This window comes from Hippichthys cyanospilos, chromosome 17 (assembly GCF_059441005.1).
Source record: "Hippichthys cyanospilos isolate Australia breed blue-spotted pipefish chromosome 17, RoL_Hcya_1.0, whole genome shotgun sequence".
Classification (NCBI taxonomy): Eukaryota; Metazoa; Chordata; class Actinopteri; order Syngnathiformes; family Syngnathidae; genus Hippichthys; species Hippichthys cyanospilos.
The window spans coordinates 3,972,501-3,985,321 of record NC_142385.1 but is presented as its reverse complement, the minus strand read 5'-3'; the positions used below and the strand labels follow the sequence as shown (position 1 = coordinate 3,985,321).

General features: G+C 38.1%; 2 protein-coding genes across 3 annotated transcripts in view; both read right to left on the bottom strand.

The window, feature by feature from the left end:
• Positions 1-372: 372 nt before the first annotated feature.
• Positions 373-6,165, bottom strand: wfikkn2b (WAP, follistatin/kazal, immunoglobulin, kunitz and netrin domain containing 2b). The gene is made up of 2 exons (XM_088438229.1): positions 5,986-6,165; positions 373-2,275 (listed from the first exon to the last, which is right to left on the bottom strand). Exons 1-2 carry the CDS (start codon positions 6,163-6,165, stop codon positions 731-733), a joined length of 1,725 nt encoding a protein of 574 aa, XP_088294355.1. The 3' UTR covers positions 373-730.
• Positions 6,166-9,965: 3,800 nt separating this feature from the next.
• abcc3 (ATP-binding cassette, sub-family C (CFTR/MRP), member 3) overlaps positions 9,966-12,821 on the bottom strand; it is a 59,004-nt gene continuing 56,148 nt past the window's right edge. For both annotated transcript variants that reach the window (XM_088438228.1, XM_088438227.1), the window contains exon 31: positions 9,966-10,553. In XM_088438228.1, the coding sequence (XP_088294354.1) occupies positions 10,442-10,553 (112 nt within the window). In that variant the 3' untranslated portion in view covers positions 9,966-10,441. The remainder of the gene's footprint in view (positions 10,554-12,821) is intronic.

Sequence of the window (12,821 nt, the reverse complement as noted above, 5' to 3'; positions counted from 1 at the left end):
AACGATTAAGATAGTTGATCAAGCTGCAGTTGTCAAGCTTTCACAGAGAAGAGCTTTTTGAATCAGGTGTGTTGGAGTATAGAGACATTAAAAAAAGGCAATATAGATTCAGATCTTGAGCAACTGGAATTTTCTACCTCTGTTTTGAAGTTCGTCCTCACTAAGACAAGGGTATGTTCTTGTTCATTGAAAAATACCTTTTTAAAAAAAACATAATTTGTGAATCAGTGAATCAGTGAATGAAAAGTTTTCTTGGCCTTCCCAAGATAAACAAGAGCCAAAAAATACTGGAGAGTCAGGTGTGTCATTATTACAATCTTGATCAAGAGAAAACAAGAACACAAAGGATTTCAAACATGGTACGGCATCACAGTGGCTTCAGATTTAAGATTTTAAATTTGACCAATCCAACATCACTACTTGATAGCAGAAGCACAACAATGCATGAAATAATGATACAATGACAGAAAAGACAGCTGTACACAAAACCCACATAGCAAAGACAGCTGGCACAGGTGGCATTCACCGGCATAAGGCATGTGAACCAAACATGGCCCACCAATGGCAAAGGATGGCCAGTCAAGATGCGGGCCAGTTTTTGAGTGACATACAGTATCTGGTTCACAAGTCAATTTAGAACTCTGAGCCATATGTGTGCAGAGTTAATGGTACAGTATGTTAATAGTGTGCAATGTTTGTTGTACAATAGTGTAGTTATCTGACCTGCAGTCTATTGAGGACTGTTGGTGATGGCTTTCAGAATGTCACACGTGTTCTTAGAGATGACCTCTCTAAGCTTTCGTACACGGCGGGGACTTGAGGCACCAACGTAGCTGTGCGGCTGCAGCACAGCCATGCCTTTACTAACGTTACCCATGATGATGACCTGGCCCTCAGCAGTGGCGCTTGTAATGTTGGGGCATGGGCAGTTCCAGTCCATATTGATGAAGTTCACCTCAAGAGGCTCATTACCAAAAAAACGGAGGCCCATCTTCTCATCCTTGAGGATTTCCTCCACAGTCACAAGCGCATGGCCAGAGTCTTTTTCCTCTGCCAGCTCAGTCATGCGTCCCAGGATGACAAAGTCACTGCGACAGAAGCTGGTCACAATCTTGCCTCTCGGCTTACAAGTTTTGCAGTTGTGATTTTTCGGGTAGGGGCACATCTCTTCGCATGCTTCTTTAGATTCAAAGTTGTTGTCATTGCCCCCGCATCCTCCATAGATGAATGACACACACTGGTGCAGGCTGCTGCTGTAGGCCCAACGTGGCTCATAGGCCTTACATGGGCCTTGGAGACTGGGGAGATCGCACGGTCCCGTCAGCTGTGGACCACAGCATTCCATACACTTGTCGTAGGTGTCAAACAACTTTCTTGGCTTTTGGTCACTAGTTTGGCAGTGATTAAAAGGGATGCAGTCGTTTCTTTGAGCATCATAGAGCCAGCTCACTTTTTCAAGGTCACTCCTGCAGAGCTCAGGGTTGTCAGGAGGCTTCAGACACTCCTCACGGGGGCACCAGGTTAGGTTGATAGCTTCTGGACTCTTTGATGGCTCTAGAGCCAGTACCATGAGTGCATGGTGGGCTTGCACCGAGCCAGACGGATTCCGGGCCGTGCAGGTGTAGACACCTGAGTCGTGCATTTTGGCATTATAGATCACAAGCTGACCAGCGTTGGTGACAACCATATTGCCCTGGACGTGATTGCGCCCCATGACCACTTTCTTGACCCCCTCCGTGAGCTGATTCTCCCAGGTGATTTCTGGTGGTGGTTCCCCGGTAACGTCGCACAGGAAACTGGCCGTGTCACCCACCTTTACAGTCTGGTGAACAGGGGAGCTCAAGAAAAAGGGCGCCTGCGGATCAACAGGAGGTGGGACGGTCACCTGCAGGGGGGTGGTAGACGGGTGGAGAGTGGTCACCGAGGGTATCGCGGGGCTGGTGCTCAGCCAGGAGAGGTGAAAGCGACAAGTGACAACAGAGAGATTGATGCCTTTGGAGCATGCTTCAGCATCCATATAGCACTTGTTGTAGTAGGTCATGCCATCTGATGCACATGTAAAGTGGGGCTCCCTCTCGCAGCGATCCCGGCATTTACACACTGGTTGGCCATCCCAGATGTCACACTCTGCCCCTTGCTGCGTGCACATGAAGCTGGCGCAGGTAGTTTGTTTGGGAGTGCCCACGGGGCCTTTCTCGCCAACTGTATAGCGGGCTGCCACGCAACTTCGATTCCCACACACATTTGGGCAACACTTCTCAAAGGGTTCACACTCCTGAAAGACATACAGACAAGACAGATACATTACAAGGCTGCAGTCATTAAGGTGATTCTACCCTGGGGGTGAGTAGATGACATTTTAGATAACAGCACATATTTCTCCTGATATTTATTGTTTTTACAATAAAACCCCTCTAAAACAAAACCTGCATCTGCAAAAATACCAACAGCAGTGTGAAAAAAAAAATCCAGGCTTTGAAGCCTTACTTACTTCCCCATACAATGAAAAATCCCCCTGTTACATAATACAAAATATTTCTTTCTGCGTTTGCGATGCACTGAAATTCACTACAGCGAAAACAAGCCTACAGCAGAAGTTAGCTTGGTTTATATTTGATGCGCTGGCACGCATTTTCCAGCACTTTATACTCGGAGCGGCTTTACCGTGTAGTCAGGCTATATTCTCCCATACTATACATGGCAGTAAATGGACTCGACAGCATACAAACAACACTACTCTATAACAGTAGATTCAAACGATCTAAACAGACTCCTCCTCTCTCCCCAACGTGGTGCTCGCCGGCAGTTGTTTACGGTATTTAGATCATGGCATTCTTTTTCAGACTTATCATAAAGGTGTTTGCACCGGCGAACTTCCATAAGTAATAGTTAGACGGCCATGTTTTTCGCCAAGTCCGCCAAATTCCTGAATATACGCGTTGCGGAAAATCTGTTCCGCATGGACTCCACGCGGAGGAGCTTGGTTGCCGAAATAACATCATTTGACGCTTGGAGCTTTTGAACACGTCAAACTTAAACCAATGAAGATAGGATAAAAGTGATAAAGATGAAATATGGATAAAGTGAAGTGAAAGACATTATACAATAAATTCATGGAAGTATGAAAACGAATGCTGATGTCATGTCTTGGCATGGTGACTGGAGGTGTGTGGGAAAGGTAGAACCAAAAATGCAGGAACTGAGAGGGATTGGGCTCAAACAAAAATGGTTTGATCAAAAAACTGAGGCAAGATGAGGAGGAACAAAAAAATTAATACAACAGTACAACGAAGTACAACAAAGTACAACAAAAATACTCGAAATGCAAACAAACTCACTGGAGGCAACAAGGAACGGGAACAGAAAGGTGAGGCTTCTTGGGAAACCCGAATAACTCGGACGAGGTGACGGCCAGACAGCGAGGAGATGACAATGACCCGACAACCAAACAGAACTATACGGTACTATACTATACTCACTCTAACAGGATAATGCGAAACAGCTGGATGACACGAGAGGCAGGGGTAGGTGATTCGGATGACACGCGGGGGGGCGGGCATGTAAACAGGCAGGTGGATGAGATCAGATAAATGAGACAGACAGGAAAGGCAGACACGAAGGAAAAATGAACATAAACTAAGAATTTAAACCTGAATAATTAAAACCACAAACCCAAACCAAGCATGCCAACTGATTGTATACTTGGCAATTTCTTTCTATAAATTTGATATAGTGTAAAATCCCCTGTTGTGAAAAACATCTGGCTGAAAATATGATTTTGTTGTAGAGGAGTTCTACAGTATTTTTTTTTTTTTTTGGTAACACAGTCAAACCAGTTGAACGTTTAGAAACACTTTCAAATTCAAAAGTGTTTCAAACACATTAAGAGGTTGGGAAATTCAAGCAATTAATTACTGAAAGTACGCAGTTGTGAACTGAGCCATTCCAAGTCAGACAGTATCATCCACATCATAAACCTAATTGGGATACCATGGTACCAAGGTGTCTACTTTGAACAATCTGTTTTGACTAATATTGTTTTGTTTATTTCATCAGTATTAACCCTCCCCAGGCAGACTTTGCAAATTTGCAGCAATAATATGAGAGTCCCCAAGGTATTCCACATTAATATTGATTGAGGCATTTTTTTAGACTTTAAAAAAAAAAAAGAAACTTAATTTGAGCCCGAAAGGGTTAATTCATGATGTCAATGAAAAAAAAAAAACACTCAACTATCAATTATCTACTGGGATCATCCTCACAGTTGCGTAGTAAATTTTGGACTTTCGTTTTTTTTTTTTTATATATATTGCATTAACCTTCATCTTGAGCAAAAATGGAAGATTACTTTTAGAAAATTTGCAAATCTGGATTTACAAACAAAACAAGATGTAATGAATAAAGGATGATTTCAGACCACCTTTTTCCATCATTGATTTAAGCAGTCGACCACTCACATCTAAAGCCAAATACTTTACGACTAAAAATTTTGGCAAGTCAAACCTTTTGACTTGGCTCTGGATGAACAACGAAGACTTAACAGCAGCATCCACAATGCTAAGGTAACAAGCAGCTAACATTTCGTACAGGCTCTGCCAGTCGTGGCAGCTATATTGAACTTTGACATGCTTTGTTGAGAAAGATGACAAGCTAGCTAACCATTTAAAGACATCCGCTTTATTTTCTGGCTTGTCAAGTTGAATACACAACGATATAATCGAAGCCGTTGTGGACGTCATTAGACGCAGACGCTATACATTGAATGTGCTTTTTTGTGTGCTACATGATGTATCTTAGCAGGTGTGTCAAACATAAGACCCGTGGGCCGGCTCTGGCCCGTGAACGGGTTTAATCTGGCCCGTGAAATTATTTTGTAAAGTGTTAAAATGAGCAATCAATCAAGAAAAACTTACAATATTTTATGATTAATAGTGATGTTGTCCTTGTACTATTTTGGACATTATCTAAAAAGTATAATAAATCTGAAGTTGTTGTTTTAAAATTACACACATATATACCATGATTTTATTGGTCAGGCTCACTTGGGAATAGATTTTTCTCGATGCAGCCCGCAAGCGAAACAAAAAAACCTCAGTATTCCATGTCGCAACATGAAAATAACGTAAGCCAGGGACGCTGTAACACGGAGGTCCACTGTATGTGTGTGTGTGTATATATATATATATATATATATATATATATATATATATATATATATATATATGTATGTATGTATGTATGTATGTATATGTATATGTATGTAATTTATATTGCGGACTTGGGGAGGAGGTGTTGGCTGCTATAAAAACCACATCATCCTTCTCACCAAAAAACAAAGATCAAGCACAAACATATGAACTGTGAAACTAAATCATCTCCAAAACATTATTTCGGGTGCAGCCCACGCGGCCCGGTACCAGTTGATCCACGGACCGGTACCGGTACACAGACCGGGGGCTGGGGACCGCTGACTTAAATCATAAATGATTAAACCTTATACATTGTACAGTAAGTGAAGTGATCCCCCCTTTCCTTTGAAGTCTCGCGCAGCTGCGATCATATTAGCAGCAACCTGAATTATTACAATGGCGAGTTTACACTTGAAATACCATTTTATTATAAAAAAAATCTAGGTAAGATATTTCAAACGGTCTGGCAAACGTCTGCTCCTTCCTGTGTCTCTCTCTGCCCCGACAGTGTGTGCGTGTGTGTGTGCCTTTTACTGTGGATGACTGACACAAACGAAAAATCCACGATGTGGCAAAATCCGCGATCGTGGAACTGTGAAAACATGGAATTTTCAAGTGCGTCTTCCAATGGTGATATTTCCAAGTCAGTATTTAGGTGTGATTTTTCACATGCAATCATATTTTTTATTTTTTTATTTTGAAAGAAACAATGTTCAGTTGAATCCAAAAATTGTCTGGATTTTAATGTTTCTTTTTTGTATAATCAAATGCTCATCATTTGAAATGATCTTCTTACCTGATCCGATCCACATTCTCTTGTACAAGTGCTCATGGCGTCCACCCACAGGTTGGGGTTTATATCGTTTGGGCATATTCCCGCGTGTGAGAAGGTGATATGAAGTAGAACCCCCACTTGGAGCTCCATCCACACACTGACCCCAAACCATATCCAGTGAGGGAACAGCATCCACCACATTTCAGCGCCAACGCCCAGTTCCACAAGTGACCAAGACACAAGTTGGTTGAAGCTTTTAAGTCAGATAAAGTTTAAAAAAACTCGTGGGAGCACATCGTATGCATGTGAAATCGTTCAATCTGTCTAACCCTTTCACTAAAACAGTTTTTTTATGCTAGAGATGAACAAACATGCTCTGAGGCAGCATGCAGCAGGACAGATCTTCAGAATTTAGAGGAACGTATTTAAGTGAGCAGACGGCTTTGGGATGGGACTGGTGAGGTACCTGCCTGTTTAAGGGTCCCGTCCGCCTCCTACCCCTTAACACATGCACACACACGCTCGCACACACACAGTTAACCCTTTGAACACACAGATGCAAAAATCACTCAGAAAGGAAGAATTACAAGTGCATAAAAGTTACTATTTATGAGTGGGCCACACACAGTGGGATTTATGCGTGACATCATTCTTAAGTTACAACCTTAAGTTACAAAAGACTGCATTTACAGTGTTCCCCCACCACGTCACACTTCAATGTTTGCGGCTTCAATACTTGTGTGTTTTTTTTTTTTTTTTTTTAAAGCTCGTCATTTTTCAGCAACACCTTCCTGATGTTCTGTAATACAGGGTCAGGCAAAATGATCTGACACATTTGTAGGTTTGATAAAAGACAAATAAAGTAAAGAAACAAAAAAGTGTTTTTATTTTCGAAAAGTACATACAGTGTAATGCCTTTCTGTTGAACTTAAGCTCTTACCGGTGCCACATTTTCTGGAGTTCTGGCAGTGCGAGGCCGGCTTGTTGATTTTTGTTTCAGTGCAGATCCAGTAGCTCTGAAGCTGGTAACCCATAACAAGATTGTGTTACGAGCTAGTAGGGGATCATGTTTACCAAGTTTGAAGTGCAAACTGAATTCTTGTTGTGTTGCAGTTACAGATTCGTTTGTTTTGATAAATGTTTCCACATGGAAAGCATGATCTTTGCCAGTCCAATTCATGATAATAACTAAAAAAGAAACAAAAAATAATAGCACTATATAAAAACAAAACAAAAAGGCATTAATTTTTTTTTTAAAAAGTCGTTATATGTACTTTTTGAAACTAAAAACACTTTTGTTTCTTTACTTTATTTGTCTTTTAGTCAACCTACAAATGTGTCAGATCATTTGCATATCTCAGTCTGAACCATGGATCTGAACTAGTTGAACAGCTTGTTAATACTAAGCCACAAATGAAGGCACTTTTGCTTAAAAGTAGACCACTGCTTGCTATGCTACATCGAAGTAATCATGGCATTGCATAAGGGGTTATGGCTTTGAGCGTGAGCTGTACAGAGACGTACTACATGTGCAGAGACATACGAGAAGAGGAAGGGGAGGGAGGTGAGCGGGTGCATGAGGAAATAAAATAGAATGATATGATATGGTATGTGTTTTGACTTGAATACATGTTTATAACTTTTTAGACGTTTCGAGTTTCACTTGGTCATTTCGAATGCTTCTCTTAAAATGGTGGCACAAACACAAAAGAACTTTAACTTGGCACTGGACACTGCAATGAATCAAGAGTTTCAAAGAAGATACTTATGATTCAATTAAACTTTTTAAAATCAAATTACAAACAAAAACCTTCAAATATATTGTTTTGTTGATTTAAAAGCAGTTTCTGGATTTATTTTATAAAACCACACTTTTTTTTTTTACATGGTTTATTCACCTTGCCCTCATATAAATGACTTCAAAATTGGAGCAAATATTGCATGTCAAAATTTCAAACAGGGTGTTGTAAAAACTTTAATTGTAAAAAACATACGTTATAACTGATATGCAGAGATAAAAATTTAAGAATTGACATGGCGATTAAACAATTTTATTTATTTTTTTTACACCCAAGGTGCATCGGATTATAAGGTGCACTGTCAGCTTTTGAGAAAACTGGTCTCATAGGTGTGCTTTATAGTGCGGAAAATACGGTACTTAATTTCTTCCGAATTGTGTCGCTTTGTTTAACTGAACAAAGTCTCTATTTGTAGAAAATGGATCTCAAGCGTGTGTATGTGTGGAAAATAACGAATAGAATAATTAAGAGGGCTAAGAATTACTTTTACAGGTGTATTTGTGGTAACGAGATATGTCTGAGTAGCGGATTTGTGGAAATATTCACAGAAAAATAAACAACATAAAGTTCCAGACCTGTTCTCAAAAATAAATATTTATGAATAAATATTTGTCCACAGAAAAATATCAGACATAAACCATCCTGTTTTGGGATTACAATAGAAAGCTCCACAAAAATAAAAAAATAAGTTAATTATTAATTAATATTTGTCTCCCCATAAATAATCAACATAAAATGTCAAACCTGTTCTCAAAACAGAAATAATTATAAGTAAATATATGTGCATAGAAACGGTACTCCATATTTTAAATAAAACAAACAAACATGCAAAAATCCTTTAAAAATAATTTTTGAAGTAATGGAATGTTTTAGGTAAATATTAGGTCAGAAAACACATTTTATGTTCGGTAGGTTATTCAATTTCATTTTTGTAAAAAGGCAGATTCTCCCCCATACTAGAGTGGTCAAGTTAATGATTTATTTTTATGAACGGATCTCTACTATGATCCCAAAAAAGGACACTTTGATGAATATTTTTCTGTAGACAAATAGTTATTTTTAATTATTTCTTTTTGAGAACAGATCTGACGCTTTATGTTAAAAGAGTTTGTGGACAAATATATAATAATAATTAACTTAAGGATTTGTTTTTATGAACAGAGCTCTACTTCAATTTAATTTAATTTCTTTTTGTTAACAGGTTTTGATATTTTATGTTGATTATTTTTTGTGGACAAATATACAATGATTAAGTTCATGATTTATTTTTGCGGACAAATCTCTACTTTTATCTCAAAAGATGAGACTTCATGTTTAGTATTTTTTTGTGGACAATTATTTCTTGATAATTATATATTTCTTTTTGATGTCTGCCACTTTGTTTTTTATTCGTGGACAAATATATAATTAAATGATATAATAATTAAGTATTTATTTCTAGTATTTACTTTTGATAACAGATCTCTTATATGATCAACTTAAAGACACTCTATGTTGATCATTTTTTTTGTGGACCAGTGCAAGTGAAGTTTGAAATGTTTTAAAGTTTAATAAATCAGACACTGATGGCATGTTTTAAGTCTATTTTTTTTTTAAACACAAAATGCTTTGCTCTTCTTAAGGAGTACTTGGGTGAAAAATATATTTCGCAGGAGGTAGTTCACTGAAAAAAGGTTTATATTGCCTGTAACCTCCCTGTACACTAATGTACCAAGTGTCGATAAAATCAGCAGCTTCTATTAAACGGCACTAGTGCCCACTAGCGGCTAGTTGTTCTAACTACGTCCTTATATTGAAAGTGCGTCAAACTCCAGCGGGCGTTCAGATTACGTACTGTATCTGTATGTTGTTTCAGCACTCTTGCATTATAAAATTTGTTCGTGTGTTTGGGTGGTGGGGAAATCTGGTATTAGGAAAATCTTCCATTGTATATACTGTATCATATATATATATGAACAGACAGACTCATAGTCCATGGACTGCTGTCATTTACATGTTATGCTTGAATTTATAATGACTACGACTGCAACATATCGGCAAATACAGTAGCTCTCATAAAAGTAAATATTGATTTTAAAATATATAATAAATTAAAAACAAAAAGACTGACTGTAAACCAGTTCAAGGTGCATCATACAACTTGAATTTATGGAGCAGAAAAAAGAAAGAGGGTGAAAAAAAACCTTGGGATGACAACACCACTACATTAAATCGTATTTTCCATTTTTAATAGAAGCATTATAATATTTCATATTTTGGTGGTACATAATTCAAGTTTTATAGACAAATTTGGTTCACAGAAAAGTCACATCAACAAACTTCCCTAGTTGCATAAAAAACGTAAACAAGAAGACATCAGCTTTAAATAGTGAAACAGTACAAAAATAAGTGGGTTCATCGCAAGAATATTTTTGCAGACAGTACAGTGGCACAGTATCATTTCTCATTAGTAAGATAAAAAGTAACATCAAAATGCCTCCATTTGTTTTTTACTGGTGTTTTGCAGTAGGGCCAGCTCACTATAAAATGATACATTCACATGTTTCCTTCACTCCGCCGGCTGAAGGCACCTGTGATCGGATTTGAAGGAGCAGACAAAGCTTTTCTTCTTTCTCAAGACTGCAGTGGCGCCTAAGATGACGTCCCGTGAAGGCGCTAAACTGTGTTTATGAAGAGCTCTACTGCGCCAGTCCTGCATTTTTTGCCATTCCATAGAAGATTCCTCGCTGTGATATTAGATTTGAAGGAGTATCAAATTCTGCAATCTGTCCCTTGTCTAGCACCAGCACTCTGCAAGTACACAAAGTATCATCATTTTTCACAACAATATTTACGCAGGGGAAATAATTGCAGTGTTGTATGGAGCCCCTGTGGCGCCTGGGTAAAAATATATATATATATATATATATATATATATATATATATATATATATATATATATATATTTATATATATATATATATATATATATATATATATATATATATATATATATATATATATATATATATATATATATATATATATATATAATTTTTTTTTTTACTAATCTGTACGCACGGTTTAGTTATCCGTACCCGCGGTTTAGTAATCCGTACTCACACCTCCCTTCAATTCAGCATCTACAGTAAACCGTACGCACGGTTTATTAAACTGAGGGTACGGATTACTAAATCGTGGGTACGGTTTACTAAACCGTGCGTACGGATTAGTGACAAAAACAATGACAAAAACAACATTTGTAAAACATATGAACCATCATCTTTGCTAAATAGACGCAGGAGGAGCTGAAGTGAAGTGCACAGAGACCAACTGCATATTGAAAGATGCGTTGGACGGAACAATAACAATATTATGTGTGACTACTAAGTCACTGGACACATCAAAGAGCTCCCCATGACCCAAAAACTTTTCATTAACCGGGAGGGAAACACACAATTTGTACTTCTGGGGGAGCGGGACAGCCGAAAGCCGTTTATTCCACACGCTGCAGCTCATACATCAACACACCTCCGTTCAATACAGCATTTTTTTTTCTCAAGTCAGCATCTACAGTAAACCGTACGCACGGTTTATAAAGCTGAGGGTACGGAACGAATTACTAAACCGTGAGTACAGATAACTAAACTGAGGTTACAGATTACTAAACCGTGGGTTCTGATTACTAAATTGAGGGTACGGATTACTAAACCGTGGGTGCGGTTTACTAAACAGTGCATATGGATAAGTGCAAATCTATATATTTTTTTACCCTGGCACCAGAGGGGCTTACTAGTGACTGACTGATGGTTTTTGCATATTTAGACCTCACAAAGGTTTCATTTTCATCAAATGAAAGTTCATCTCAAACATGGCCAACCTGAGGATATATAAAATCCACTTTCTAAATGATGATTATATTTACTAGAGGGGTGGATAAAATCCTATCTGACCTGTGTGAAAAAATACCGTAATTTCCCAAATATAAGATGTACTTTTTTCCCCAAAAATGAAGGCCAAACATATGAGTGCGTCCTATAAATGGTCACTTCAAAATTAGATTTTTTTTTTCAAATTATTTGAGGAAGATTGATCTGCCGTATTCTTACTTACAATAATTGTCTCAATGGGATGAGCTAGAGGAGTAGAATGTCAATGGGCTGTTAGAATCAAGTTCCTGTTGCAGCTAACAACAGCTCGTGTTCGCCGAGTTTCTTACGACATTATTTTCAACAAAAGAAGTGAGTAGGCTGAACCAACATCCGAGTCCATCCTTGTTCACAAACAAGAATATGACTAAAATCGGGAGTAAAAAGTTTCCAGCTGGTTCAATTAAGAGTGCACCAGTTAGAGAACACGGAAAGGCATTCCATTTGACTTGTTTATTAATTGTGGTCTTTTGGCATATAACATCATAAACTTGCTGAAACATGGGAGGCTCAATTTGGGGTATTTATGGTAAAATGAACATGAACCACATCGCGAGGACAAGGAAAAAAAACTAGCTTGTAGCGCATTCAATGTTACACTGGTGAAGCGTTCACCGACTGCTCACAATGTAGGAAATCTGAAATACACTTAATTTAACACACAACAAATATCTAACTTACGGATATGACACAAGAAAGTTTGCAAAACATTAGATTTATTTTGTTTCACGATAGTTTTGACATTGTTGCCAAACTGTGGGTGCATCTTGTACACGCTGACAAGAAAATTCCAGAATTTGACTCCAAAATTAAGGGTGCATCTTATACATAGGGGCATCTTATATTTGGAGGATTATAGTAATTGTCCCCTGAGTTGGCAATGAGTCTTCACATCGCTGTGGCGGTATTTTGAAGCAAAATTGTGTCAAACTATACTGGAGACCTTTTTAAACTGTTTGTTAGAGGTCGTACGACAGCATCTCGACTGAATTTAAATTTGACTTGGCCACTCCAAAGCCTGGATTTTGTTCTTTAAATGTTAAATCCGTTTTATGACAAAAGAAAAACCAATGAAAAGCTTTACATCACACACACACAAACTATACTACATATATATATATATATATATATATATATATATATATATATA

Coding starts and splice junctions, on each gene's coding strand:
- wfikkn2b (XM_088438229.1), bottom strand. CDS start 6,165: ATGTGGTGGATGCTGTTCCCTCACTGGATATGGTTTGGGGTCAGTGTG. Junction 2,276..5,985: donor GAGAATGTGGATCGGATCAG/GTAAGAAGATCA, acceptor TATGTCTTTCAG/GAGTGTGAACCCTTTGAGAA.